Here is a 26,306-nt window from a genome sequence, read left to right on the forward strand (position 1 = left end):
AATAGCCAGAGAAGAGGAAAGCCTATCATTTGCCATAACACAGTTCAAGCTCAAAGACATTATATTAATTCAAATAAGCCAGATACAATAAGACATAGATCTCTGAGAACCTGGTAGGATTCACAACAGAGACTAAACGATGCCTTCCAGGGTCTTGGGAGGGATGGGTATGATGGGAGAAAGGGTACGAATGACACTGGTCAAAGACAGAAGCTGTGAAATATTAAGGTGTCAATTACAACATGGGGAGCTGAGTTAAAGCCAGGGCAGCACAAAGCGCTCCATGAGACCACAAAGAAACAAACAATGTGGGGCACAGACACACGGAGATCCTATGTCATCGCTTCACAATGTGTAAGGACCTGCTACCACGGGGGGGGGGGGGGGGTCCTAGATAAAAACAAGTTTCCAATCCTCTCTAATTGGGAAATTTTAAAAAGGAAAGCGCCAGTGAAAACTAGAAATGTATAAGGAGGTCATAAAAATACACAAATCTAGAAATACTTGAAATATTTAAAAATTTATCTGTAGAACCACCTAGAAGGCCATGTCCTCTGTCATACCAAGCCCATATTATGAACGGGTACTTTCTGTTCAGTGCGAAGCACCACTCAGTCAAAGGGGCAAGTGAAATCTCAAATCCCATCAAGCTTCTCTCCACTGTGAGACACTGGGTGAGAATGGCCTTTTCTATGCCTGCATCAATAAGTTCTCTTTGCACTACTTCCTGGATCTAGTAAAGACTTGCATGAGGACTAACGCTTCACCTGTTTCCTGTGAGAGCAGGATGACTCAAGCACAATCCCTAGATTCATGGAGTACTGACAGTCTTCATGTCTTAGAAGCAAAAAGCAACAATTGAATGCTTTTATATATATTGCTAATAGACCTAAGAGTCCTTAAGACTGTCAGTTCAATTTCAATTACAAAGAAAAGGGTGGATGGCTTCCCCTCACCTCTCACCCTCCACCCCGCCCCCCCCCAAAAAAAAACCCACAAGACTTTCTGACATCCTTTCATTCAAAGGGCTTCTTCTCTCCAGGAAGGATTCTCCTGTTCATTTGCAGCAGGATCAGCGAAGGCTGGCTCACAGTCCTTGTAGTCATAGGGTTTCTCTCCAGTATGTTTTCTCACATGCTTATTAAGGCCTGAGTGCTCGGTAAAGGCTTTTCCACAGTACTGACACACATAGGGCTTCTCTCCGGTGTGGATGCGCATGTGCACACGCAGGTAGGAGGACCACAGGAACGACTTGCCACATATCATGCACTGGAAGGGCTTCTCGCCAGTGTGCGTGCGCATGTGGACGGGCAGGTACGAGGAGCACGTAAACGTCTTCCCACACACAGTGCACTGGAAGGGCTTCTCCCCCGTGTGGATTTTCAAATGCACATTGAGATACGAGGAGGAGGCGAAGGCCTTCCCGCAATGGTCACACTCGAAGGGCTTCTCTCCCTTGTGACTTCGGATGTGCGCGATGAGGCCTGAGGACGTGGTAAAGGCTTTGCCACACTCCTGGCACGCGTAGGACTTCTCCCCCGTGTGATTCCGTAAGTGGATCGTAAGGCCAGAGCGAGCCGTGAAGGCTTTCCCACAGTAACTGCATTTGTAGGGTTTGACTCCAGTGTGAATTCTAAAGTGGGTCTCCAGGGATGAGGAGTTGCGGAAGGATTTGGTGCACACCTTACACTGAAAGGGCCTCTCGTTGCTGTGGGTTTTGATGTGCACAGTGAGCTGGGCAAAGCTGGTGAAACCCTTCCCACACTCCTTACATTCGTAGGGCCTCTCGCCAGTGTGTGTCCTGATGTGCTTGGTAAGGCACGAGCGCTCGGGGAAGGTTTTCCCGCACTCCTTGCACTCATAGGGCTTCTCGCCTGTGTGTGTGCGCATGTGGATGCGCAGGTAGGACGAGCGCGTGAACGTTTTCTCGCACAGGGTGCACTCGAAGGGCTTCTCCCCGGTGTGGGTCCGCAAGTGGGCTACCAGAGACGACGAGTGGGCCAAGGCCTTCCCACACTGGTAACACTCGAAGGGCTTTTCGCCTGTGTGGATCCGGATGTGCTCCACGAGGCCCGAGGACGTGCCAAAGGCCTTGCCGCACTCCTTGCACTCGTAGGGCTTCTCGCCATTGTGGATGAGGACATGCTTGGTGAGGCCCGAGCGCGCCGTGAAGTCCTTCCCACAGTAAGTGCACTTGTACGGTTTTATCCCGGTGTGGATCCGAAAGTGGGTCTTAAGGCAGGAGGAATTGCGGAAAGTCCTCGCACACACCTTACAGCGGAAGGGCTTCTCACCCGTGTGAGTCTTGATGTGCTCCGTGAGCTGGGCGAAGCTGGTGAAGGCTTTATCACACTCAGGGCAGGGGTAGGGCCTCTCTCCCGTGTGCTTGCGCAAGTGGATGGTGAGCCATGAGCGCCCGCTGAACGCCTTCCCACACACTTTACACTCATACGGCTTCTCTCCGGTGTGAGTTCGAATGTGCCCCAGCAGGTAGGAGGAGCGCGTGAAGGCCTTCCCGCACACATGACACTCGAAGGGCTTCTCTCCCGTGTGCGTGCGCAAGTGGGTAGTGAGGTACGAGGAGGACGCAAAGGCATTCCCACACTGCTCGCACTGAAAGGGCTTCTCCCCCGTGTGGCTTCTCATGTGCTCGGTGAGGCGCGAGGGCTGGATAAACGCTTTGCCACACTCCTTGCACTCGTACGACTTCTCGCGCGCGTGTTGCCGTAGGTGGACAATGAGGCCCGAGCGCTCAGGGAAGGCTTTTCCACACTCCTTACAATCATAGGGCTTCTCCACAGGGTGGCTTTGCATATGGATATTCAGGTAGATGGGATGTGTGAAGAACTTGTCACATTTCTTACATTCATAGTATTTCTTTCCAGTGGGCGGTTGACCACATCCATCATGGCTTGTGGGGCGAGTTAAAGCTTGCCCACATTCCTCGGATTTGCAGACATTTTCTCCATCGTGCGTTTTCCTATGGGCCTCGAGGTGTGACTCATCACCAAAGGCCTCCCCACAATCGCTGCAGTCAAAGAATTTATCCAGAGGGAGCACGGCCCCGTTTACACTCTGGGACCCCAGAGAACGTTTCTCTTCAGCAGACGTCTCCTTGAACAGCAAGAAGGCTTTCCCACACCGACCACACTCTGAAGTGTGCTCTGTATTTGCACTACTCGTGTGTGTCTGAAGATCTGAGTGTTCACCAAAGACTTTTCCAGCTTGCTTAGAGTCACAGAGCTCCCCTCCACTGTGGCTTCCTGCCTGCTTGTAATAAAGGGACGAATGAATGATGGTTAAAGGATTTTCCAGACCCATACAGAACTGGGTACTTGGGGTGATTCACACTAGGTTTGGGGCATCTTTCCATGGAAACTGTTCCCCTGAATCAGTGCTTAGAATCCCAGCCCTCAGAGGTTGAGTCAATAATCACAAAAGTTCCCAACCAGCTGGGTGCCATTGGCTCCTTCCCATAATCCTAGCTACTCAGGAGGCTGAAATCTGAGGATTACGGTTAGAAGGCAAACCAAGGCAGGAAAGTTCTTGAGACTCTTAGCTCCAATTACCCACCAGAAAACCAGCAGTAGTGCTATGGCTCAAGTGGCAGAGCACTTGCCTTGAGGTGAAGAACTCAGAGATAGCACCCAGACCCAGAGTTCAAGCCCTACAACTGACAAAAAAAAAAAAAAGGAAAAGGAAAGTTCCATGCCAGCCTGGGCTACACAGAAATTGAGAAATTACAAGGTCAGACGAGGTTATAAAGCAAGGAAGGAACAAAATGGGAAATGACTACTTTGTTCAAATTATCTCTCTTTCATACTGATTTCTACTAGGGAATTCCCAGTCTTCCGTGAACTTGGAAATTAAGAAGAGAACACTTGTGAATCTTACCAGTAGTTTCCTATTTGATGCATCGGACCAAACGATATCTCGTTCAACTGCTGTACCTTTGGTTTTAATATGCATTTCCCATTCTGTAATGAAACACAAAAATATGTCTAAGGGGCCGGGCGCCAGTGGCTCACACCTATAACCCTAGCTACTCAGGAGGCTGAAATCTGAGGATTGCTGTTCAAAGCCAGCCTGAGCAGGTACCTTTGTGAGACTCTTATCTTCAATTACCACCAGAAAACCGGAAGTGGTGCTGTGGCTCAAGTGGTAGAGACCTAGCCTTGAGATGAAGAGCTGAGGGACAGCGCCCAGGCCGAGTTCAAGCCCCACGACTGACCAAATTAAAAAAAAAAAAAAAGACAAAACTCAATTCTGTGTTCTTACTAAAAATGCTAAACAATAATATAAGGATAGTCTCACACAGTTTGCCTACATCTAAAACTGGCCATCATAAGTCTATGGGATCAAAGTAAGTTTATTAACAAATTTCCTATGACAGTGAACTGTAATGGTAAATCAGCTGCACAAAGAGAACCATAAACTCCAAGTGGAAGAGAAGAGGCCACTGCTGAGATCACAGAAAAGGCAGCCTAGAGTGGGGAGTTGAAGACATCCCGTAATCAGTCCAATGACCTCAGCCTTCATTCAAGTTGAGCTTTAAAAGATTTCAAACGCACTACCATGTCCAAGTCTTTCACAAATGCTTACCTTGGAGAATGCCTTGCTCCACTATGGTCAACTCCACTTTTTCCTCCAACCAAGAGATCAGGCTGGGTTTGAACAGCTGACCTCCTATATACAGAGAAATTTGAATCAGTGGATGAGACAGAAAGCTATCTAAGGAGGGATAAGAATGATTCCTATGCAGCTCAAAATACAAATATTCATGCTTTAGTGTCATGAACAGATTCCTTTTCTCTGACTCAAGAAACCCATGTCCAAGGCTTAAACTTCTATTTACCCACTCCTATTTACATGGGTGTAATACACCCATAGTCTTAGTCATTTACTAATAGTGTTATTTAAAAGAACCAATCCCACCAGTACTTTTCTTCTATTAAGTAGTAAGTGAAGTCACTTTTTTTTTAAATCACAAATATTAGGCAAGCACTCTTTCAATGAGTCATATTACCAGCCTAAGTTTTCAATCTTAAAGGGAAAAACAACAATCCTGGTTCTGATCTTGAGTGAAACAGATCCACATGGAAAAATTAGTAAAAACATGGACAGAATTTCCGAGTGCATATTTCTAACACAGCTCAAGTGATGTCTTGGTTCTGGAAGCATGGTTAGTTGAGAACCACTGTAACAGGTAGCACTGCTAGGGAATCTGTTCTTTCCACCTGTATTCTGAGCAGACATCACTAATGCTGGGACATTTCTGCTCTCTCCAGGGCTGCAGGGAAAGGTGCAGCCCTACCCACTGTGGCCAGGTTCCGGTAATTCTCCAGCATCACGTCTCTGTACAGGCTTCTCTGTGTCGGGTCCAAGGACATCCACTCCTCCGGGGTGAAGTCCACAGCCACATCCTCAAAGGTCACTGAGCCCTGTATGAACACAGATATGCCAATTTAAACAAAGTAGCATCTCCACCAATAATTACTGAAGGAGAAGGAAATGACACCAATGCCTATCAAGGATGTCCTAGAACATCACTCTCTCTGCACACTCACTCACTATGGTCTCCTCCAACCCATGACCTTTGGCATCTCTTACAGGCCAACATAACCTTGGCCTATTTTCCCCTATAATGAGCACACTCCTGAGCACAGTGAGAACTGTTCAGAAATGACAACACATGAACACATCCTGTGGGAAAAAATAATTTTGATCTTGCTTGAACACCCAGAAAAACAAACAGCTAACTGGCATTGGGGAATTTAAGACTCCCATAACTCCTAGAATACTGACATATTTTTCACTCCCTCAATAACATGTGATGTGTGCCATTTTCTGGAAATTCAACCAGAGATTCAGCCTTGGCATGGGTCTTTTTCAGTTCTAACCAGTTTGAGACAGATATCTACAAGAAAATGTGTACCTGGGGGCTGGGAAGGTGGCTCAGTGGTAGAGCGCTTGCCTTGCATGCATGAGGCCCTGGGTTCAATTCCTCAGCACCACATAAGCAAAAAGAAAAAAGCCGGAAGTGGCGCTGTGGCTCAAGCGGTAGAGCGCTAGCCTTGAGCTGAAGAGCTGAGGGACAGCGCCCAGGCCCAGAGTTCAGGCCCCAGGACTGGAACCAAAAAAAAAAAAGAAAATGTGTACCTGGCTTATAGGTTTAACTACATCATATGAAAGGACAACTTGTTTCACATTAACTTTGGACATTCCTACATTCTTCATTGATAGAATGAATCCTCATAGACTTTGTTCCATGCCCTCAAATGTGAAACCTATTTCTCCAAAATACCTCTCCATGTCCTAAACAGAATCCTTAATTTTGTCTCAATATATAAAACAGAAAATATATTTTGCTAAACTTACCCTTTGTGTACCCCTACAGGTATGGCCGGTAAAAAAGTCTGGCTGAAGCACTAAATCTTTGGTTTGTAGTTGCATTTCCAACTCTGAAATTAAACCCAAAAAAAAAAAAAACCAATATGAAATAATTTATGTCTAAAGAACAAAATGGAGGGCTATAGGGAGCAGCCTTATGACTATAAAAGGGGCACTATTTGGGGGTGGGGAAACAAGTAGGAGTGGGAGGAGAGAGGGAGGAAAAAGGAGAGTATGATAGCGGAAAATACGTTATAGTTATGTATAAAAATAGCATAATGAGCCAGGGCCAGGTATGGCCCACACCTATAATCCTAGCTATTCAGGAGGCTGAGATCTGAGAATCTGCCCTACCTGGGCAAGAAAAGTCCCTATGGTATTCTTCTTTCCAATGAACCACTCAAAAACCTGAAGTAGGGCAACAGCTCAAAGTGAAAGAATGCTAGTCTAGCTCAGGGACAGTACTTAGGTCATGAGTTCAACCCCACGACCAACCAGGAAAAAAAAAAAAGACATAATGAAACAAACCCACAAAGAACTGTAAAAGGAGGCCAAGGAAGAGGGCTAAGAAGTAATATAGGATGGGCACTGATGGCCCATGCCTGTAATCCTAGCTACTCCAGAGGCTGAGATCTGAGGATCACGGTTTGAAGCCAGCAGGTAAGTCGATGAGACTCTCATCTCCAATAAACTACTCAGAAAAAGTGGGAAGTGGCACTGTGGCTCAGGTGGCAAAGCTCTGGCCTTAAGCAAAAACAAACTCAAGGACAGTGTCTAAGCCCAGAGTTCAAGTGTAGTGAATCTGCGTGTAAATATCATATGAAACGCCTTTCTTCAAATAATTTGGGCTAATCATAATTCAAAGAATTTGCAAAGAATTGCAAAGCTAGCCTGGGCAGGAAAGTCCATGAGACTCTTAGGGCTCATGTGGCAGAGCACACTAGCCTTGAGCACAAAAAGGCTCAGGGGCAGTACCTAGGCCCTTAGTTCAAGCCCCAGGACTAGCAAAAAAAAAAAAAAAAGGCTTGATGCAGTGTTTCCCATTTATAATTCTGGCTACTACAGAGGCAGAGATCAGGAAAATATAGTTCAAGGAAAGTTCAGACAAAAAGCTTGCAGACTCCATTTCAATCTGGGTATGGCATCCTAGACATATGGAAGCATAAATAAATAGGAATGAGGTCCAGACTGGTCTGGGAATAAAGGGGAGCCTCTATTTGAAAAATAATAAAAGCAGGGCTGGGAAGGTGGCTCAGTGGTAGAGTACCTGTCCAGCACGCATGAGGCCCTGGGTTCAATTCCTCAACACCACATAAGCAGAAAAAGCCAGAAGTGGAGCTGTGTGTAGAGCACTAGCCTTGAGCTAAAGAGCTGAGGGACAGAGCCCAGGCCCAGAGTTCAGGCCCCATGACCAACAAAACAACAACAACAACAGTAATAATAAAGGCAAAAAGGGCTGGTGAGTGTGGTTTAAGTTGCAGAAGGACCGCCTGGCAAACACAAGCCGTAAGGCCAAAGCCCTGTAATAACAAATAAAAAAGGCATCTCTCAAGAAAGATACGAAGTGAGAACTCAGGAAGGAGTCAAAGGTCTTCTGACAATGCTTCCTTGCTATGCTTCCAATATGCTGAACCTGCCACTGAGCAGGACCATCCTTCACACTCCTTTACCCTGGGGAGCTCCGCTCTGCACCACTGACTTCTCTCCCTTCAAGGACACAGCTCTGGGCTTGATGAGCTTCTGGCACCCTACACATTGAGAAAGACACAGCTCTGGGCTTGATGAGCTTCTGGCACCCTACACATTGAGAAAGACACACTCATGGAAAAGACTTGACAAGCCTTTGTATGATTCAGCTCTGTATTTCTAATGGAAGCAGTAGAATTATGTCATAAAGGCTGGAAAGGCAAACAGCCTCCTTCCATGATCCAAATGACCTTATGACCATGTTCATATTTCCACAGCTAACATTTTAATCAAATGGGAGATAAAATAAGCAAACCAAGGAAATCTGTATCAGGCAATAAAGTCCAACAGTCACTCATCAACACTGCAGTGTATGCAATGCAGGTGGAGCCATTGCTAAGACACAGTAGATAGGACCCCAGCTAGAGAATCAGAGACTTGGAATGTCAAAGAAGTGACTTAGCCAGTTGCTGGTAGCTCATGCCTGTAATCTTAACTACTCAGAAGGCTGAGATCTGAGGATCATGGCCCAAACACAGCTCCAAGAGATAACTCTGAGAAATAACACAAAAACAGAACTGGAGGAATGGCTCAAGTAGTAAAGAGCCAGCTGTGGGTAAAAAACTAAGCAATAGTGCAAGGCCCAGAGGTCAAACTCCAGTACTGGCAAAGAAAAACAAAAACAAAGAGATGTAGGACATATATGGCAACAAAACTAGATGATGCCACTGACCACATATGAAAAACTACCACAGTAGGCAGGTGTTGGAGCATAGGCCCAGAAAGCATTAGGCCCTGCCCATAAGGCAGCCCCATCAAAAACATAAAACAACAAAAACTCACCGCAGTGGATTAAAATGTATTAGGGACACCACCATCATGGTTAACCATCCTCAGTGCAACATTAGAGAATCCAGAACGCATTGAACACAACACATGAACCTGTTCCCTGTCAGGCTACAGGGAATGCCCATTGTCTTACCTACTGTGGCCAGGTTCCGGGGCTTCCTTGCCATCACATGACTGCGGTGGTTACGCTGAACTGTATCCTCCTGGGTGATGTTCACAGCCACATCCACAAAGTTCACAGAACCCTAAGCCATCACACACATGCTGGTTCAAACCACATAATCACTCCCCTGATTGGGGGGTGCGGGAGAAAGCAGGAGGGAGGTAATCCCCCAATGCCTAAACTTGTCAATTTCCTTACTGTCTAACCCAGGATTCCATTGGCCCAGGGGCTGACTCCTGTCTGTAGCTGCACTTTCTCCCTCCTCATTTTTCATCAAACATGAACCCAGCTCCCCATAGATAGGTACCTCTTTTTCACTTTATTTAACTCTTTCATTAAATACCTGGATATATTGTGTACATTTAATAAATGGCGATGGAAGTGGAGCTTGTGCCTCAAGAGGTAGAGTGCTAGACCTGAGCAAAAAAAAACAAACCTCAGGAACAGTGCCCAGACCCTGAGTTCAAGGCCCAGGACCAGCACAAAAATAAATAAATAAATGGTGAAAGCCTGGAGCCAGTAGCTCACATGTACTCAGGAGGTTGAGATTTGAGGATCATGATTCAAAGGCAGCCCAGGCAAGAAAGTCCATGAGACTCTTATCTTCAATTAACCACTAGAAAACTGGAAATGGCAGTATGTCTCAAAGTGGTAGAAAACTGGGCACTGGTGGCTCATGCCTGTAATCATAGCTACTCAGGAAGCTGAGATCTGAGGGTTGTGGTTCAAAGCCAGCCAGGGTAGCAAAGTCCATGAGACTTTTATCTCCAATTAAACATGAAGTGGTGATGTGGCTCAAGCACTTGCCTTGAACTCTGCGCCCAGGCCCTGAGTTCAAGCTCCGGGACCAACAAAAAAATATATATATTATCAAGTGGTAGAGTGCTGTCCCAGACCATTTTTTGCTCCGGCACAGCACCCAGGCCCTAAGTTCAAGCCCCACAACCAACAAAAAAATTAAAATAAAATAAAATAAATGGTGAATAATGGGTAAAATTGAGAAAAAAATATTTCAACTTTATTACCACTTGAGGTAATTGAGCAACAAGAAACATCCACTTGGGACCATGAGAATCAGACTAATTAGTAATTATAAAAATGCTGTAGTGATTGTCAAGATAGTCTTTCGCCAATGAAAGGTGGCACTCCCTGGTGGAATCCAAGGGAAGACTTGGTCCTTGCATAGGTTTCATTTCCTCCCATAGGCTTCAAAAGAAGTCTTCCTAGATGGAAAGGCATCTGTCTACACACCACATGCATGGACATCAGTTTATAGAAGGAAACAAGATCTTCATACCTGATTTTGTGAGCAGTCTGCCACTGTGCTGTTAGCCTCTGTCTCTTCTTCTTGACTACAGATTGGGTTCCCAGGAAGTAGAGCTTCTGGAAGAGAAAGACACACAACCCTCAGCTGATCAGAAGCCTGAATTCTCATACATGAACCTAATTCTATTCTAAATGAATATCTAATTAACTCATATACAATACTAAAGAAGTTCTGGGTTATACATGCAGCCAGAAAAAGTGATGAGGAGCTGTGCTGCCCAGCAAGAAAATACAAGTATCATTTTAAAGGTAAGGAAAACTAAGACTTAACTTGTTTTGTGTGTGATGGTCCTGGGGTTTGAACTAAGGGCCTGGGCTCTGTCTCTGAGTTTCTGTTCAAGGCTTGCATTTAGCCCTTGACCCAATGATCTACTCCTGGCTTTTTGGTGATTAGTTGGAGAGCTTATGATAAAAGAAAAGACAGTGATACAGGAGAAGAAAAAAGAAACAGACTTTCCTACCTGGGCTGGCTTTGAAACAAACCTCAGATCTCAGCCTACTAAGTAGCTAAGATTACAGGCATGAGCTACAGGAACCTGAGTAGAAACCTGACTATTAATTTGCTTGTGGTGACAGATTGCAGCAATGAGATTATGCAGTGTCTCCTCCCAAAGCCAGCACAACCCGAGGGCAGAGGAACACAATAGCTCTCTCTGGCTCACTTCAGCACCCCCACATGGGCCAGCAGTACAAGTGCTCCAGCCTAGATATCTGAGCTCTAAATCATGTAGAGGAGACCTCTAGAACTGGCAGTAACAGGACTCACCATGGGAGGAACTGGCATCATCCATCTTGTTAAGTCTTATAGGGAAACATGCATGACCGCACTCCTCTGTGATTCCAAAGACACGTCACAGGTCTAAGTGGATGGTTACAATGCCCCTTCCTTTTAAAGCAGGACTAGTTAGGATTCCTGTTGACATCAACATTAACACACAAGCATTACTCTGTAGTCAAGACACTAGGCACTGACACTGGGCTGGTAATGCATGTGAAAGCCACAACATAACAATACACTCACAGCCCAGGACGATGGACACCATCGCCAATGCACTGCAAGTTACACTAAGAGCTTTGATATATGTATTTATGTGTACATGGTTAGTTATATATAAATATTTTTAGTACTCCTTGGAACATTTAAGATCTATTTATCAAAATGAATTCCAAGAAATAGAAACATGGGTTTTTGTTGGTGGTAGTAGTGGTGATGATGTTGTTTGCTTTACTCTGGGGTATTTTTTTTTGGTGGTCTTAGGGGGAGTTAAAGGGGGACACAGAAATGGAAGGAGGAAGGGGAAACAAATGACATTATGGTACTCAGTAGAGACTACGTGGAAAATGAACTAAGCATTTGTGGGGAGGAACAGGAAGGGGAAACTAGGGGAAAGCCAAGGAAGGGGTGACATTGTCCAAAAAGAATTGTACTCCTTGCCGGGCACCAGTGGCTCACACTTGTAATCCCAGCTACTCAGGAGGCTGAGATTTGAGGATCGTGGTTCAAAGGCAGCCGAGGCAAAAAGTCTGTGAGATTTTTATCTCCAATTAACCACCAAAAAACCACAAGTGGTGTTGTGGCTCAAGTGGTAGAGTGCTCGCCTTGAGCTGAAGAGCTAAGAAACAGCGCCCAAGCCCAGAGTTCAAACCCCATGATCGACAAAAAAAAAAAAAGAATTGTACTCCTTGCCAGACTTATGAAATGGTGACCCCTCTTCTGCACAACACCTTAATAACAACAATAAAGCTATTATTTTATTATACTCTTTACTTAATTACTCTATCATCCTTTCTCAAGACATATCATCATGCAGCAATGAGAAACCTAGAATCAGAAAACATGAGTAACTCTTCCAATGTCACTGTGATCCTCTGGATCTCAGCCTCCTGAATCCCTAAAACTGTTCCAATTTTGTCCACTTTGGTTCTCAAATTTCATCTTCTATGGCTGCCATTACACTCCAAAATAACCAAGTAACAGACTCAGGAAATGGTTACCTGAGTTACTTAAAACTGTTCACATTGTACTTTGACAGTAGGGCATTTCAACCAAAATGTCAAGGTTTTACAAGTGGTAGAATGCCTATCAACCACTGTTGGGCATCACCAGAATACTAGTGCAGAAGGGCCAAGCACTCTGAGTTCTGCACAGTGCCCACAGTGGAAAGAAAACATCTGCACCAAAACAGTTTGCCAAACAACAATTACTTGCTGGTCTTCCAAATGAAACACTTTATACTATTACTAATGAGCTCTTTTTCCAGTGATCTCTGCTTATATTTTGTTTTTGTTTTTACTTCTTCCTTTAAGATTTGGACTGCAAAAAAAATTTAAAAGTGAAATAAAGAACATATAGTCACAGGGGATAAATGAAAATAGAATAAAGAAACTTTTTGATATTTATAGGAAAGTGATACAACAACAAATTCCTAATTTATATAGGACTTTGACAGGAACTAGAAATCTTTTGCTCTTTTTTGCCAATGCTAGGGCTTAAACTCTCTGAAGCCTTACAGCTTGCTTGACTTGCTTGTTAATGGCTCACTACTTGAGCTATACCTCCAATCCAGCCTTCTGCTGGTGATCTTGGAGGTAAGAGTCTTCAGGACTTTTCTGCCCAGGCTGGCTTTGAACTATGATCCTCTAGATCTCAGCCTCCTGAATCTCTAAGAATTATATGTGTGCGCCATCAGTGCCTAGCTAGAAACATTTTAAATGTGGAAGGCTGTAGGCCTGCTCTATAGCACCACCACAAAAAAATGGTAAGGCAAGACAGAGCAAAGAAAATCAAAGTCACAGTGAGCACCCTAAAGGTAAATGAGAAAAAGAAGCAAGTCACATGTGAGAGATTTCCAAAACAAAAGACTATGAGCAGACTTGTCACCCAAACTTTCAGGCCAAGACAGTGAGAGAATGCATAAATGGCTTTAGGAAAATACTGTCAAGTCATCATGCCAAATTTAGCAAAGCCATCCTTGAAAAATGAAAGAGTGAGGATGTAGCTCATAGCAGAGTACTTGCCTGACATGCATGACACCCTAGGATTTATCTAAAGCAGAATGGGGAAAAGGGGGTAAAAAACACATTTTTTGTAATGGAAACATACACAGTTTAATTCAGGACATTTTAATACTGTAATCCTTAGCAAGAAAGATGAAAGTCAAAATTAAATGCTAATAAGCTATAATAATATATTAAGGGATATAAAGACATAATTACAAAATCAAATTCATAAAAATGCAAGGAAGTTGAGATAGGGGAATAGCTGGAGTGGTAGAGCACCTGACTACCAAATACAAGTCTACACCCAAGTACCACCAAAAAAAAAAGGTTTAACATCAGTGTATTTATAAACACAAAGCAACATCCTACCAAAGATGCATACATAAAAGACAAACTCTTCCCTTGCATGCATGAGGCCCTGGGTTCAATTCCTCAGCACCACATAAGCAGAAAAAGTTAGAAGTGGTGCTGTGGCTCAAATGGTAGAGCACTAGCCTTGAGCTAAAGAGCTGAGGAACAGCACCCAGGCCCAGAATTCAGGCCCCATAACTGACAAAAAAGAAATCAAAGCACATCCCTAATACCAAAAGGGCCAGGCATGATGGCTCACAATCCCAGCTGAGTAGAAGGATGCAGATTCAACAGCAATACCTATTTCAATAAGAAAGACATAACTGGTGGCAAAAACCTGTAATTCCAGTTACAAAGAGGCATAGGTAAGAGGATCACAGTCTGAGACCAGTTGAGAACCAAAATTTAAGACTTTACCCAGGGGCTGGGAAGGTAGCTCAGTGGTAGAGCACTTGCCTTGCATGACTGAGGCCCTGGGTTCGATTCCTCAGCACCACATAAGCAAAAAGAAAAAAGCCAGAAGTGGCGCTGTGGCTCAAGTGGTAGAGCGCTAGCCTTGAGCTGAAAAGCTGAGGGACAGTGCCCAGACCCAGAGTTCAGGCTCCACAACTGACAAAAAAAAAAAAAAAAAGACTTTACCCAAAAATTAATGAAAGCAAAAAGGAGCTCAGTGGTAGAAAACACACACACACACACCACACACAACACACACACACATAGTCATGAACAACGGAATCAGTATCATGTCATACTTATACACACACACACACACACACAGACACACACACACACACACACACACACACAGAGTCATGAACAACGGAATCAGTATCATGTCATACCTATGGTCCTGGAGGAAGATGGGTATGGTGAGGCTGTTGGCTCAAAGACTGTGTGGTAAGAACAGTGTCCCTATGGCAGCCCAAAGAAGAGGAACTATGTCCCTTTCGTGGTAGAGTCACAACATCCAAGGGGCTGTCAAAACAGGCAATAAACAGAGTAAATCAGGCAATGTATAGGAGCAAAATACCATCTGTTGACTACCCAGATGCAGAATTGTAGTGACAATGAATTCTGGACTTGGGGACCTCATGAATAGAATTACAACATTAAGGTTGCAGAAATACACTATGAGCACCATTAACTTATGTATTTATTTTCAGATTTAACAACTTATAATGACAGATGAACAGATAAATAAACAGTGGGGATATTATTAGTTTGGGTTTTTTTCTTTTCTTTTCATTGTACTAGTCCTGGGGCTTGAATTTAGGGACTGGGCACTGTCCCTGAACTTTTGTGCTCAAGGCTAGTGCTCTCTATCACTTAAGCCACAGCTCCACTTCCAGTTTTTAGGTGGTTAATTGGAAATAAGAGTCTAACAAACTTTCTGTCTAGGCTGGCTTCAAGCTGTGATCCTCAGATCTCAGCCTCCTCAGTAGTTAAAGACTACAGGAGTGAGCCACTGAGCCTGGTTTTTGCTTTGTCAGTCATAGAGTTTGAACTCAGAGCCTGGTGCTGTCCCTAAACTTTTTTTTCTTTTTCTTTTTCTTTTTTCCCATTGGTCGTGGGGCTTGGACTCTGGGCCTGGGCACTGTCCCTCAACTCTTCAGCTCAAGGCTAGTGCTCTACCAGTTGAGCCACAGCACCACTTCCAGTTTTCTAAGTGGTTTAATGGAGATAAGAGTCTCACAGCCTTTCCTGCCAGGGCTAGATTTGAACCACGATCCTCAGATCTCAGCCTCCTGAGTAGCTATGATTACAGGCATGAGCCACCACGCCAGGCCTATCCCTGAACTCAAGACTAGCATTCTACCACTTTGAGCCACAGCTCCACTATTGGTTTTTGAGTGGCTCATTGGAGAGACGTTTCATGCACACTTTTCTGCCTGGGCTGGCTTCAAACTGAGATCCTCACATCTCAGTCTCCTGACTGACTACAGACATGAGCCACCAGCGACCAGCTTGTTTTTAACACTTAATACTTTAAGATCCTGTTTTAATTTACAATGGACCATATTAACTGCTTTAATCAAGCCTCCAGGAGATCGAAAAGTCAAATACAATTCACAAGAATTTACCTTAAATTTTTTTACTACATCTGAGCACATATGAGAACTATTTGGGGGCAGTGATCATTGTTACTATAAGAAACAACAGATGTTGGGCACTGGTGGCTCACGCCTATAATCCTAACTACTGAGGAGGCTGAGACCTGAGGATTTCAGATCAATGGCAACCACAGAAAGTCCATGAGATTCTTAACTCCAATTAACCACCAAAAAGCCCAAAGTGGAATGTGGCTCAAGCAGTATAGGACCAGTTTCCCCCATGTTATATTAGCTACATTTTTAGAACTAAAGGGGAAACAATGTTCAATGTGGTACTCCAGGTGTTAACTATATTCTCAATCCCAATACCAAAGATCACCTTTTGTTCTTGGGGCCTTTTTTTTTTTTAAAGCCGGTCATAGAGCTTGAACTCAAGGCTTGGGACAGTCCTTGAGCACCTTTGCTCAAGACTAGCACTCTACCACTTTGAGACACAGCTCCACTTCTGGTTTTTAGGTGGTTAATTGGAAATAGTCTAACAAACTTTCTGTCTAGGCTGGCTTCAAGCTGTGATCCTCAGATCTCAGTCTCCTCAGTAGTTAGGATTATAGGCGATAAGAGTCTTATAGGGACTTCCCTGCCAAGCTTGGCTTTGAACCATGACCCTCAGATCACAGCCTCCCAAGTGGCCAGGATTACAGGCATGAGCCACTGGCACCCAACTCTTGGTGCCTTTATAAAATGCTCAAAGGGACTAGATGCCCATTTTACACAGTGCCCTTTTATCTTCTGTCATATATCAACTTCCTACATAAATCTGGATTTCCAATGAGCTCAAAGTATACAACGTCTTTATTTTTCCTACATATAAATTGCCAGATATTAAGTTCACATTATCTACATTAAAATATGGATAACCTACTTAATGTACTTCTACTTCCTCCACTGGGATCTAGAGGGTTGATATTAAATTACTAACTGATCTAGGGCTACCATTATCTTTGCTCCACCTGGCATCTGCCAAGCAAGCAGCTTACAGTTCCTTCCTCATCACCCTTGGGCTCTAAGCCACCTAGGGTGGACAGTCTTCCTCTTCTCCCTCCCCTGCCTTTTCTTTACTTTCCACAGGATCTGGCTAGATAGGCAAGGCTGTGCACCGCTACACCAGCTTTTCTGTTGGATTGGTTTTTTGCCACCTTTCTATCTAGGTGCTTTGCTTCTGTCTGAGGTAAGAGGGAAAAGGGGGAGTGACAGGTGCCTTGTCACCCTCTCCCTTGGAGGGCTCCTCCCACAGGATGGTTTATTCCTTCCTTCTGTTCTTATTCTTTCATACCCAAGACCTTTTACAACAGACTAACAGCTGAGGTTCCCTCTATGTGGCTGATTTCTTATATCTTGATGCTTAGCTCTTAGTTCTCCCTAAGCAGCTAAACCAGCTGCCCTCCCTGAAGGGCTTTTAGTAATCTCACAAGACCAGACTTCACACCTAGGAAAGCAACAGGGACCTCACTTTGTCTCTTTAAACCCTGATCCTCCGCCTACCCCCTCACCCCATTCCATTTTCCTTTCCCTTTTCTTTTCTTTCTTTTAATTTAATGGGTGGCACCAGCCAGTCAATCCTGGATAGGATCTGTCATCATCCTGGAGCTACAAAGCTGGGGAGACAATGAGCAATGACAGGATATAGCCGCGAAGCATGCACTGCTGGAGGCTGACCATCTTGGCTGGAACATATGCCTGCTCTACACATGGCTGAGCTCTGCAGGCGCTGCCATCTGTGCCTCACAAAAGCCTCGCCCACAGCCACAGCATCACACAGCTGATTCTCACTAAGGAGCCCTTGGCACTAAGGGGAAGGGCGCTGGTGGAGCACTGTCCAATCACAACCTTCCTCCTGGCAGAAGCAGCTCAGCTAATAAAAGCAGGACAGCTCAGGCACAGGGCCAGGTGGAGATGATCCTGAGAGAACAGGATTCTGTAGTACAACCAGATCTATGCTTTGAATAGGACAACCTCCCATAGTTCTGGCCAGCTCAGCCCAATTTTTTTTTTTTTTTTTGTCGGTCATAGGGCTTGAACTCTTGGCCTGGGCACTGTCCCTCAGCTCTTCAGCTCAAGGCTAGCACTCTACCACTTGAGCCACAGCTCCACTTCTGGTTTTCTGAGTGTTTTAATGGAGATAAGAGTCTTACTACTGCCGGGCGTGGTGGCTTGCACCTGTAATGCTAGCTACTCAGAAGGCTGAGATCTGAAGATCACCGTTCAAAGCGTGCAGGAAAGTCCATGAAACTCTTATCTTCAACAAACCACCAGAAAACCGGAAGTGGTGCTGTAGCTTAAGTGGTAGAGCGCTAGCCTTGAGCTGAAGAGCTGAGGGACAGTGCCCAGGCCCAGAGTTCAAGCCCCCATGACTGACCAAAAAATAAAAAGACTCTCACTGCTTTCTAGCCCGTGCTGACTTTGAACCCGATCCTCAGATCTCAGCCTCCTGAGTAGCTAGGATTATAGGCATGAGCCACCAGTGCCTGCTTCAGCCCAATTTCTTTTTTTTTTTTTGGGGGGGGGGGTCCGGTTGTGGGGCCTGAACTCTGGGCCTGGGCACTGTCCCTCAGCTCTTCAGCTCAAGGCTAGCGCCCTAACACTTGAGCCACAGCACCACTTCCAGCTTTTTTCTTTTTGCTTATGTGGTGCTAAGGAATCGAACCCAGGGCCTCGAGCATGCAAGGCAAGTGCTCTACCACTGAGCCACCTTCCCAGCCCCTCAGCCCAATTTCTTTAGGTCTGAGAATGACAGGTGAAGGTGAAACTGGCTAGACCGACAAGAATGTTGTTTCTACTTCCAGCCACTCAGAGCACTGCAGGTTCACAGATCTTAGACTCTAATGGGGAAAGACTCCTCTGCCCAACCCTACCCCACACCACCCAATTAGTAGTTTCAACACATTAGAGGATGAGATTGCCACTTGGCCATGAGTTTCATGCAGCAATAAACCAAGAAGGAAAAAGGGGGAGAAGGGGAAATCTACTAGCTGTAATTCTCTATCGCATTGAAGGGAAACCACAGTACTATACAACCTTCTAGACCTTCTATGGTGCATAGTCCAGGCTAGGGGAAACATATAACTAAAGACAGACAGGATAACAGTGTTAGACCCTTAACAGGAATGAAGGTCACTCAACTAGGTACAGGCATGGAGCAGCTCAGGTTCTAACTAAGGACAAGAGAAATATGGAAATGATCACTGAAGTAATGAATCATGGAGGAGCACTGTTGACTCATACCTTTAATACAAGCTACTCAGAAAGATGAGATCTGAAGATCAAGGTTAGAATACATTACCAAAAGAAAAGTCTATAAGATTCTTATCTCCCAACTAACCAGCAAAAGGCCAGAAGCAGAGCTGCGGCTCAAGTGGTAGAGCACTAGCCTTGAACCTAAAAGCTAAGGCACAGCATCCAGGCCCTGAGTTCAAGACCCAAAGTCCCAGGACTGGCATACATACACAAAAACAGAAAAGTGAAACAATCTGGTTTTTTTGTTTTGTCGGTCATGGGGCTTGAACTCTGGGACTGGGCGCTGTCCTCAGCTCTTCAGCTCAAGGTGAGTGCTCTACCACTTGAGCCACAGCTCCACTTCCAGTTTTCTGGTGTTTTATTGGAAATAAGAGTCTCACGGACTTTCCTGCCCGGGCTGGCTTTGAACCGCAATCCTCAGATCTCAGCCTCCTGAGTAATAGGATTACAGGCGTGAGCCGGCAGAGTGAAACAATCTGATGGGGATGTCAACACCAGTGGGAGGGAAGGTCTAAGAGAGAGGGTGAATGAGGATAAACAAAGTAGCTTATTTACATGCATGGAAATAGAACAATGAGACCTGTTGTAATTGTTTTAAGAAGATGGAGTAAGGGAGAGTAAGGGGGTAAATTTGATCAGGATACATTGTATCACAATAAAACCCTTCATGTACAATTAATACATGCTAATAAAGAAAAAAAAACATGGATATTGCCAAGTCATCTGGCTCCTTAGGAGCTAACTGTTCCAAGATGCCAGTTTTCTTCTCATTTCCTTATGGAATGATTATTTGAGGGCCAGTCCTAGGACTGGAACTCAGGGCCTGGGTACTTTCCCTGAGCTTGTTTTTGCTCAAGGCTATGCTCTACCACATGGGTCATAGTTCTACTTCCAGCTTTTTGGTGGATAGCTAGAGAGGAAAGCCTTATGGACTTTGCTGCCGAGGATGGCTCTGAACCTCCATCCTTGGATCTCAACCTCCTGGGTAGCTAGGATTACAAGTAAGAGCCACAGGCACCAGCCCTATCGAGTTGATTTGAACTCCCTAGATGTGTGACCCTATTTTTCAGTGCTCAACTACTGTTTTGAATTCCTCAAATTAATCTCCTACATGAACTGAAGACACTCATACTATTTCATTTTGATTGGTCTTAATTCAATATATATGCATGAGTTTTCCTGTTAAATTATATACTGAGTAATACATTCATTCCACCTGTTTCCTGAAATGTAGAAAATAACTCTTGGCATAACCTGAGAGCATGCCTGGACACATTCATCCCCTTGTCTACCTAGAAATATAATCAGTCACGCCAGGCGCCAGTGGCTCACACCTGTAATCCTAGCTACTCAGGAGGCTAAGATCTGAGGATCCCAGTTCAAAGCCAGCCCAGACAGGAAAGGCTGTGAGACTCTTATCTCCAATAAACCACCAGAAAACCAGAAGTAACACTGTGGTTCAAGTTGTAGACCATTAGCTTTGAGCTGAAGAGCTGAGGGACAGTGCCAGGGCCCAGAGTTCAAGCCCCACCACTGACAAAAAAAAAAAGACAAAGAAAGCAGCAAACAAAGGAACAAAGAAATACAATGAGTTCAGAATAGTTTATATAATAACTATAATAAATAAATAAATCAGAAATATAATCCTTTTCTCCTTCTGCTTCCCTTGCAACATGGCTAATTCCTACCACTTCTATTTGAGGCCCTGTCTTAATCATTACTCTCTCCTTAGCTTTACCTATGTCCACATGAAGAGCACAAAACCATCCTCTACTCTAAGAAACTCCTCCATTTGTAATAATGCATTTATTTGCCTGGATAGATGCCAACCTCCTCCACACATTTATAAACTTCCTAAGAACAATTCTAGATTGAATTTATTCTTCATGCCATCACCATTTTGGCAATCATAAAGTAAGTATAAGAAATGAAGGGAACATTTAAGCACACCAAAATACAAGAAATATTTTTTTTAAAAGATGATTTTCTGAAAAAAAAAATTCATGACCGATATAGTGGCTCATGCCTGTAACTACTTGGTAGGCTGAGATAGAGAGGACTACAGCTCAAGGCTACCCAACAAAAAGTTCCTGAGACCTCCTTTTTGGTGTCACACACCTGTATCCTAACTGTGAGGAACACAAACAGGTGAACCATGGTCCAGGAAACAAGAGTCTATCTTAAAATTAATCAGTACAAGCCGGGCACCGATGGCTCATGCCTGTAATCCTAGCTACTCAGAAGGCTGAGATCTGAGGATTGAGGTTCAAAGCCAGCCAGGACAGGAAAGTCCTTGAGATGTTTATCTCCAGTTAACCACCAGAAAATGGGGAGTGGCTCTGTGGCTCAAGTGGTAGAGTGCTCACCTTGAGCTAAAGTCCTCAGGGACAACGCCAAGGCCCAGAGTTCAAGTCCCATGACAGACAAAAATAATAATAATCAGTACAAAAGGGCTGGAAGCCGGGCACCGGTGGCTCACACCTGTAATCCTAGTTACTCAGGAGACTGAGATCTGAGGATCATGGTTCAAAGCCAGCCCAGGCAGGAAAGACCATGAGACTCCTATCTCCAATAAACCACCAGAAAACCAGAAGTGACACTGCAGCTCAAGTGGAAGAGCACTCTCCTTGAGCTGAAAGCTGAAGGACAGCGCCCAGGCCCAGAGTTCAAGCCCCATGACCAACCAAAAAAAAAAAAGGACTGGAGTTATGGCTCAGCAGAATGAGCACCTAGCAAGTATGAGGTAGTTTAAACCCTACCCCACCCCCCCAAAAAAAACTCTTGACATAGCATTTGTTGTGCTCAAGGCCAAATTAAAACCACAGCCCTCTCAAAAAAAAAAAAAAGACAATGAATAAAGCCATCAGATCAAAAGCTTCTAACAAAGAATTCCAAAGAGATATTCTAGAGGAAAGAAAACATTCGCTGCTGCAAAAATCAGTTGAAAGATGTATTTTATTTATTCATGTATAACAATATTGGGACTTAAACTCAGGCTGGGAGTTGTCCCTTAAGCTTTTTTGCTCAAGGCCAGTGCATGACCACTTGAGACACAGCTCCACTTCCAGCTTTTTGGCAGCTAATTGGAAATAAGATTCATAGACTATCCAGCTCAGACTGACTTCAAAGGAAATCCTCAGATCTCAGCATCTAGGATCACTAGTGTGAGCCACCTGCACCCAGCTCACAAATACCATTTTCTATTACAGTACCTATCAAATAGTTTATCACCAAATGAGAGTGTATGTAGCTCTGTACTTGAGCTCTATACATGAAGCCTGGGATTCACTCCCTAGCATAGGGAATGAATAGAACTGGAGATCATCATGCTAAGCAAAGGAAGCCAGGCTCACAAACACAAAAATCATTGTTTTCCCTCATTATGTGGAATCTATTTAAAAGAAAAAACAACTGAATGATGACTGGGCAGAGGGGAGAAGACACAAAAGAGCACTGAGAGTGAAATGGCTGAAGCGTATTATAAGCATGGATAATGAAACCCACTATCTCATACAACGATACACTGGTGATACATTGGTATTTTAGGTTTTTGGCCAGGCAATAAACTTCACACCTAACTACTCAGGAGGCTGAGGTCTGAGGATCTCAGTTGGAAGCCAGCCTGAGCAGATAAAAATCTGAGATTAGTCAGGCGCCAGTGGCTCACACCTGTAATCCTAGCTACTCAGGAGGCTGAGATCTGAGGATTGTGGTTCAAAGCCAGCCTGGGCAAGAAAGTCCGTGAAACACTTATCTCCAATAAGCCACCAGAAAACCGGAAGTGGTGCTGTAGCTCAAGTGATAGAGAGCTCGCCTTGAGCTGAAGAGCTGAGGGATAGCGCTCAGCCCAGAGTTCAAGCCCCACGACTGACCAAAAAAAAATCTGTGAGACTCTTCATCTCCGTTCAATGAACCAGCAAAAAGCCAGAAGTGGAACTGTGGCTCCAGTAGCAGAGCACCAGCCTTGAGGGAAAAATGCTAAGGAACAGGGCTCAGGCCTTGAGTTCAAGCCCCAGTTCTAAAACCAAATAAAGTTGTTTAAGCATTTTTCTGGAAGACAGTATATGATCAAAGATAGCACTTCAATGAAACTAGGCCGTCATCCTTGAGTTCCGAGTCTGGTTTTGAAGCTCTATGGGGAAGTACATTTTTTTGTTGTGTTATTTTGGGCTGGTCCTGGGACTTGAACTCAGGGTCTGGGTGCTGTCCCTGAGCTGTTTTGCTCAAAATTAACACTCTAACACCTGAGCCAAAGCTCCACTTTCAGCTTTTTGGTAGTTAACAGTACTTAAAAGAGTTTCTTTTGCAGGCTGGCATCTAATCACGATCCTGAAATCTTCAGCCTCCTGAGTAACCAAGATTAGCGGTGCAAGCCACCAGCACCAGGCTTCTTGTTTTTTTTTTTGCCAGTCATGGGGCCTGAACTCTGGGCCTGGGCGCTGTCCCCCAGCTCTTCAGCTCAAGGCGAGCACTTTACCACTTGAGCCACAGCACCACTTCTGGCTTTTTCTGCTAATGTGGTGCTGAGGAATCGAACCCAGGGTCTCATGCATGCAAGGCAAGCGCTCTACCACTGAGCCACCTTCCCAGCCCAGCACCAGGCTTCTTTTCTAAAGAGTATGTCTATCAATTTTATAATAACAACGAAAAATTTTTAAAATTTAAATTTAAAAAAGTATATCCACCCTAGAAAACTATTTAAAAAATAATCTTTCTACCACACGTAAACGTAAACATATGGCAATGCAAAAACAAAGTCAAATTCAAAGATAATACATTCATTACTAAATAGCAAGACGCCAAACACCAGATAAATCTTCTGGAACTAAGTCCTTCCCCTTCCTCATGCCCTGCTCACCCGGCGGGGACTGAAGGTAACTGACAGGCGCCAGGATCGCGGGGTCTGTGGAGGGTCGTCAGAGCCCCACTCTTGCGGCAGAAGTTCTTTGTCTATTGGGGAGAGGAAAAAAGAAAGAAAAAATAACTATAGACAGGCTTTTGATGCAGCAACCCATTTGCAGGAAATGACCCCGAGGACACGCCCTGAAGAAGTACAACCACAGGGCACCGCTGGGCAGCACCTTCCAAGAGCAATGATCCTAACCCGGGGCCGGTGGCTCCCGCCTTGAAATCCCAGCCACTCAGGAGGCTGACGTATGAAGATCGAGGTTCGAAGCCAGCCGGGGCCAGAAAGTCCGTGAGACTCTTTATCTCCAATGAGCCACCAAAACGACGGAAGTGGAGCTATGGCTCAAGCTGCTTAGAGCGCTAGCCTTGAGTGGAAATTAAGGCTCAGAGAAAGCGCCCAGGCCCTGAGTTCAAGCCCCAGGACCGGCACCCAAAAGAGAGAGACAGAGACAGAAAGCCGTGGCCCGAATGGCGCGTCCAGGCCCCGGAAGCAGGGAACGGGCCAGGCCGCTCTCCAGAGTCTCCTCGGCGGCTTGGGAAAACTTCTCCACCCACTACCCAAATCCACCTCCGCGCCGTCCCCGCGCCCAAACTCACCAAAGTCGTTCCGGCCAAACCTTCCCCTACCCCGGAGGGGGGGGAGAAAAAGAAGGAACTCGGCCGCGCGAAGCCCAACCGGAAGAGACGGGGAGTCGCCGCCTGCGGCGTCACTTCCGTCCCCCGAGCTCCAGACCGGAAGTGCTCCCGTTGGGGGCGGGACCTCAGCGGCGTCGGATGCTGTCAAGCCAATTTCTAGCTTTCTCCCGAATGGAGGCCCATTGGTGGCCCGCAGGGTGGGAGGAAGAAGTCATTCCCAAGGACCAACCAGGTTCGGATTACTACCACGCTTCGGAGCGACGGCGGAGTCGGAGGTGGGACCAGACCCAGCGCGTGTCTCTTTGTTTTGGTGGTGGTTGGGGTTTTTTAATGCTGATCTCTGGGGCTTGAACTCAGGGCCTAGGCTTCTCCCCGTCTCTCTCTCTCTCTCTCTCTCTCTCTCTCTCTTTCTCTCTCTCTCTCTCTCTCTCTCTCCCTCCTTAAGGCTGGTGCTCTGCCACCAGTTACAGCTCCACTTCTGGCTTTTTGGTGCTTCCATGAAGGTAAGAGTCTCACAGACTTTCCTGCCCTGGCTGGCTTTGCACTTCGATCCTCAGATCTCAGCCTCCTGTGTAACTAGGATAAACAGGCGAAACCCACCAGCCCCTGGCTGTAATATATTACTTTTCAAAATATTTAGATCTTACATCCTTGTGTGAATGATTTTGGTTTGTTGTGTGAGCAGTGGATCCAATTTCTTTTAATCCCTCCAGAAAGATAAGCAATCAATGAAACCTTTGACTTACTAATTTAAAATGTCATGAGTAGGCAGTACATTCCTACATATACAGTTACTCTCCCCTATGTTATCCTAAATAATCAAACCAAATTCTGTTCCAACCCTAATATTGTTTACCTTAGAAGATTCTTTATCTTTCTGGACTGTAAACTAAAAGTTTCTCCACTGCTGGCCTCGCTGGGACCGATTGGATCTGCCTGCCTGATTGCCAAACAGATGGTTGCCATGGCAACCGGAAAGAACCATAAAAGTAGTAACAAAGACTCTTTGTCACCTAGAATTTTGGTAGACAGTACATTTAATCTGTGGAGCAACTTGAGGGTTATTGCCATCTTAATAATATTAAGTAATCCAATCCATGAACATGGACTTCCTTTCCATACCTGATGTTTTATTTTTCTTGTTTTTAATTTTTATCTTGGCTGTACAAGCATGTGAATTCAGGTCCTCATGCTTGATAGTCAAGTGCTCTACCACCTGAGCCATATCCTAGCCCAACAGTTGTCTTGATTTCATTGGCATTTTGTGATTGTCAACATGTAAATCCTGCACATATCTTTTAATAAATTTATCCCTAGTAGTTTTATGTTTATTATCTGTAGAATCATTCTTTTGTTTTGGGGACAGAGTTGGACAGGGTTACATTATGTACCCCAGGGTACTCTAGGAATCACTGTGTAACCCAGTGTCTGGCAAGATTTGTTTTAGTGCCAACCCTGAGGCTTGAATTCAGGGCCTAGGGGCTATCCCTGAGCTTCTTTTGCTCAGGACTGGCACTCTACAACTTGAGCCACAGTTCTACTTCCAGCTTTTTTTGTGGTTAATTGGAGACAAGAGCCTCACTGATTTTCCTGCCTAGGCTGGCTTCATACTTGGGTTCTCAGATCTCAGCCTCTTGAGTAGCTAGGATTAC

At 44.9% G+C, this 26,306-nt stretch overlaps 1 protein-coding gene across 1 annotated transcript; it reads right to left on the reverse strand.

Moving 5' to 3' along the window:
* Positions 1-562: 562 nt before the first annotated feature.
* Znf560 (zinc finger protein 560) lies at positions 563-24,698 on the reverse strand. The gene is made up of 11 exons (XM_013033978.1): positions 24,616-24,698; positions 23,969-24,060; positions 14,608-14,740; positions 11,181-11,327; positions 10,386-10,471; positions 9,059-9,170; positions 6,379-6,461; positions 5,315-5,441; positions 4,603-4,686; positions 3,895-3,977; positions 563-3,267 (listed from the first exon to the last, which is right to left on the reverse strand). Exons 4-11 carry the CDS (start codon positions 11,203-11,205, stop codon positions 1,021-1,023), a joined length of 2,847 nt encoding a protein of 948 aa, XP_012889432.1. The 5' UTR covers positions 11,206-11,327; positions 14,608-14,740; positions 23,969-24,060; positions 24,616-24,698; the 3' UTR covers positions 563-1,020.
* Positions 24,699-26,306: the final 1,608 nt, after the last annotated feature.

Source organism: Dipodomys ordii, unplaced genomic scaffold (genome assembly GCF_000151885.1).
Source record: "Dipodomys ordii isolate 6190 unplaced genomic scaffold, Dord_2.0 Scaffold180, whole genome shotgun sequence".
NCBI lineage: Eukaryota > Metazoa > Chordata > Mammalia > Rodentia > Heteromyidae > Dipodomys > Dipodomys ordii.

Coding starts and splice junctions, on each gene's coding strand:
- Znf560 (XM_013033978.1), bottom strand. CDS start 11,205: ATGGATGATGCCAGTTCCTCCCATG. Junction 9,171..10,385: donor CAGACTGCTCACAAAATCAG/GTATGAAGATCT, acceptor GTGATGGCTTAG/GGTTCTGTGAACTTTGTGGA. Junction 3,268..3,894: donor CATCAAATAGGAAACTACTG/GTAAGATTCACA, acceptor TATTACAAGCAG/GCAGGAAGCCACAGTGGAGG.